Source organism: Mandrillus leucophaeus, unplaced genomic scaffold (assembly GCF_000951045.1).
Source record: "Mandrillus leucophaeus isolate KB7577 unplaced genomic scaffold, Mleu.le_1.0 Scaffold8, whole genome shotgun sequence".
Taxonomy (NCBI): Eukaryota; Metazoa; Chordata; class Mammalia; order Primates; family Cercopithecidae; genus Mandrillus; species Mandrillus leucophaeus.
In genome coordinates, this window is record NW_012108696.1 from 3,720,700 (window position 1) to 3,725,284 (window position 4,585).

General features: G+C 56.1%; 1 protein-coding gene across 1 annotated transcript in view; it reads right to left on the reverse strand.

The window, feature by feature from the left end:
• Positions 1 to 1,783: 1,783 nt before the first annotated feature.
• LOC105530055 (galactoside 3(4)-L-fucosyltransferase) overlaps positions 1,784 to 4,585 on the reverse strand; it is a 28,670-nt gene continuing 25,868 nt past the window's right edge. The window contains exon 2 of the mRNA XM_011967400.1: positions 1,784 to 3,391. Coding sequence (XP_011822790.1) covers positions 2,261 to 3,379 — 1,119 coding nt within the window. The 5' untranslated portion in view covers positions 3,380 to 3,391 and the 3' untranslated portion in view covers positions 1,784 to 2,260. The remainder of the gene's footprint in view (positions 3,392 to 4,585) is intronic.

The window sequence follows — 4,585 nt, forward strand, 5'->3', positions numbered from 1 at the left end:
TGGTCTCGATCTCCTGACCTCGTGATCCGCCCGTCTCGGCCTCCCAAAGTGCTGGGATTACAGGCTTGAGCCACCGCGCCCGGCCTCAAAGTCACTTCTCATTCACAAAAGCACACAGCATCACACCTATGGTCACAGACACACACTCAGGGTGCACACATAGCCCCAGTCACTCACAATCCATTCCATCACATCTGCTGACACACTTACACACATGCACAGCCCTGCAGCAGCCACAGAGTGAGAGACCCACATAGACACAGCCCTGCATACTCAGAGAGGGGCCCCTGAACTGTCCCGGATGCAAAGGCGCACTCAAGGGCAAGACACGGTGGCTCACGCCTGTAATCTCAGCCCTTTGAGAGGCTGAGGCGGGATGATCACTTGAAGACAGGAGTTCAAGACATAGTGAGAAACCACTGGACAACATAGCGAGACCCCATCTCTCCAAAAAAAAAAAAAAAAAAAGAGCTGGGCGTAGTGGTGCATGCTTGTAGTCCCAGCTACTTGGGAAGCTGAAGTGGGAGGATCACTTGAGCCCAGGAGTTCAAGGCTGCAGTGAACCGTGATCATGACACTGCACTCCAACCTGTCTCTAAAACAATAACCAAATAAAAATAAAAAACACTCCTAGGGCATTTACGGTCAGTCTCACGCTTGGAACAATCACCACACGAATACACACCCCTGTTATACGTAGTCTGCATGACATAAACACAGTCACACCTGCAGCCACACCCACAGTGATGCGTTCCTAGCAGCCATACGGTGGCAGTCACACTGAGTGTCGCCCCAGCCATGGGCATTTCCATGCTGAAGGTCACCCACACGCCCACCACCTTCTTTCTCAGGGAACCTCTGCTCTTCTCCGTCCTATCCCTAATAACTCAGCTGACTTATCTGGCCCCACCTGGCACTGTGTCTGGGCAGGGAAGGTCCCCTTGTCCCAGCCAGGCCCTACTTTGACCCCCAGGCAGCTTGGGCCCCACTCCCCACCCACACTGGTCTTTCCTCACCCCACTCTATCAGAGCCCACCCCCAGGAAGCAGCTGGAGATGTACCTCACAGAGCTCCGACACCTACTGCCAAGGCCATAGAAAGGTCTAGAACAGGGTTTTTCTATCTCTGGACACTTGGAACCAGATTAGTTGTGGTTGTGTTGTGGGAGCATCCTGTGCATCGTAGGGGGTTCGGAGTAACCTGGCCTCTGCCTGCTAGGTGACCTCATCCCCCTTCCTCACTTCGATGGCCAAAAGTATCTCCAGACCTTGCTGAATGTCCTGGGGGCAGAATCACCCTGGGGAGAGAACCACTATCCTAGAATGAGGAGAACGCATCATCAGCTTTCTTCCTTTCTTTCTTTCTTTTTTTTTTTTTTTTTTTTTTTTTGAGATGGAGTCTTGTTCTTGTCACCCAGGCTGGAGTGCAATGGCGTGATCTGGGCTCACAGCAACCTCCACCTCCTGGGTTCAAACAAGTCTCCTGCCTCAGCCTCCCAAGTACCTGGGATTACAGGCACCCACCACCACGGCCGGCTAATTTTTTGTATATTTAGCAGAGATGGGTTTTCACCGTGTTAGCGAGGCTGGTCTCAAACTCCTGACCTCATGTGATCCACCTGCCTTGGCTTCCCAAAGTGCTGGGAGTACAGGCATGAGCCACCACGCCCGGCCTCATCATCGGTTTTCTTTGCAATATTACATCTGGAAACGGTACCGTCATTGTCCCTCTGCAGCCCTCACAGGCAGCTAACAACTTCACCAACAAATCAGCCAGAACCATCACGCATGGGTGGGGCCCCAAGGGCGCCAGTTCCCAGGGCCCAGTGCCCTCCAGGGTGAGGTCCCCAGGAGGCAAGGCTCCTAGCAGGTGAGATTCAGTGTGGCAAGGTCTCTGGGAGCAAGTCCCAGCAGGTAAAGTCCCCAACAGCCAAGGTCCCCAGTAGGCAGAGTCCCCAGGAGATGAGGTCCCCAGCAGGCCAGGCTTCTGCAGGGGACACTCCTGGAAGCCAGCATGTGAAATCCCAGGTAAGTGACATGCCTGGCCACCAAAGACTCCAGCAGGTGAGGTCCCAGGAAAGTGCGGACCCAGGTAGGTGAATTCCTAGGCAGGTGAAGCTGCAATATGTGACCGTCCCAGGCAGCTGAGTCCCCAGGCAGGTGAAGCTTCATGCAAGCGAGTCCTTAGGTAGATGAGGCCCCACTCAGGTGAGGCCCCAGGAAAATGAGGTTCCCAGCAGCCCAGGCCCCACACCGGCCTCTCAGGTGAACCAAGCCGCTATGCTGCGCACCGTCTGGTACCTGGATTCCTCCTGCAGTTTCCAGCAGGCCTTGCAGAAATCCAGTGCCCAGCTAGAGAAGCGAGGCCGCAGCGTCTCCCGCCAGCGGAAGTAGCTCAGGTAGCGGGCGTGGTCCTTGTCCAGCTCCTGCAGGTATCGGGCCAGGTCCTTGGGGCTCTGGAAGTCGTCCACGTGGATGAAGGCGTCGGGCGGCAGGAACCTCTCGTAGTTGCTTCTGCTGGGCCCCAGTACCACGGGCACGGCCCAGGCCTCCAGGGCGTTCCTCCACAGCTTCTCGGTGATGTAGTCGGGGTGCAAGGAGTTCTCGAAGGCCAGATAGAACTTGTACCGGGACAGCGTCTCCATCATGGTCCCCCTAGGTAGGGGCTTGTGGGATTTCCCGTACACATCCACCTTGAGATGGGCCTGCAGGCTCTGGTAGTAGCGCACCCTGGCCGAGTCCGGATTCCAGTTGGACACTGCCCAGGCCACCAATTCGGTCTTGGCCGAGAGGTTGAGCGGTGGGTGGGCAGGCTGGCCGGACCGTGGCTCCAGCCAGCCGTAGGGCGTGAAGATGTCGGAGTCGCTGCGGTAGGACATGGTGAGATTGAAGTATCCGTCCAGGGCTTGCAGGTGCCAGCAGTGACTTGGGGACTCCATGCTGAACCAGATCCAGCGCTGCCCCTGCGGCCTGGTGTGGGGCGGGAGGTTGGCACTGGGATCGTACATGATATCCCGGTGGTGCACGATGACCGCATCTGCCTGTGGGTACACCTTGCGGTCGGCAGTAATATGGCAGTCGGCCGTGGCAGGCACCATCTCTGAACAGCGGGACAGAGCCACGGGGATGTGGAAAGGCCACGTCCACAGCAGGATCAGGAGGGTGGGGCGGGTGGGAGTGGTGTCCTGTCTGGAGGACCCATTGGGAGCCCCAGTGACAGGTGCCACTGCCATGTACCCTGGCCTAGGGAACCCAGTGGCATCGTCTCGGGACACACGTAGGTAGGAGAAGAAACACACAGCCACCAGCAACTGAAACAGCAGCCCGGCCAGACAGCGGCGCCACGGCCATTGTGGCTTGGCTGGGCCCAGGGGATCCATGGGTCAGAGTAGCTGGGAAGAGAGGAGAGAGGAGTGAGGGTCATTGATGACAATCACCTGCTTACCAAAGCTCCCAGCCATGAGTCCTGAGAGGAGCTGCTATTATTCCTGTTTGACAGATGAGAAAACCAAGACCAAGTGACTCACAGCAAAAATCAGCACAGCTGGTGTTTGAACAAAGGGAGCTTGGCCCAGAGTCCACCTCCTCCCACCCATTAGACAACAGGCCCTCTCTGTATGCGCAAGGGTCCCTGGGGAAGGCGGGAGAGGCCCCAAGGGCCCTCAGGTCCCATCTTGATCCTATCCTTTCCTGGTGTGTCCCCAGACTCTTCCCCAATCTGGAGAAGACACGGCCGATCATAAATGCCCCCAGGTGCCCCTGAGTCGAGGCTTGAACCCATGACTCTACTGGGGGAGGGCACAATGGGATTGGGTTTTGGAGGTAATATAAGAGCTCACCAGGTAGAGTAGACCTGTGGGAAAGGATGCTTCTGGCAGAGGAAACCACCATTGCCAAGGCCTAGTGGGGAGAGACCCCTGAGCAGTTTGCAGAGAAAGCAAAGGAAGTACTCAGGGCTGCCAGTTTCAAGTTCATATTAGGTTGGTGCAAAAGTAATTGCTGTTTTTACCATTGAAAGTAATGGCAGCCAGGCGCGGTGGCTCGTGCCTGTAATCGCAGCACTTTGGGAGGCCGAGGCGGGCAGATCATGAGGTCACGAGTTCAAGACCTGCCTGGCCAACATGATGAAACCCCATCTCTACTAAAAATACAAAAATCAGCCGGGTGCAGCGGTGCGCACTTGTATTCCCAGCTACTCGGGAGGCTGAGGCAGGAGAATCACTTGAACTTGGGAGGTGGAGGTTGCAGGGAGCCAAGTTCGCACCACCATACTCCAGCCTGGGAGACAGAACGAGACTCTGTCTCAGAAAAAAAAAAAAGAAATATTCACTTGGGTTACATTCAACAAGCACTCAGGACTGGGTGCGTTGGCTCACGCCTGTATTCCCAGCAGTTTGGAGGCAGAGGAGGGTGGATAACTTGAGGTCAAGAGTTCAAGACCAAGGCCAGGCGCGGTGGCTCATTCCTGTAATCCCGGCACTTTGGGAGGCAGAGGCGGGCGGATCACGAGGTCAGGAGATCAAGACCATCCTGGCCAACATGGTGAAACCCTGTCTCCACTAAAGATACAAAAATTAGCTGGGCAT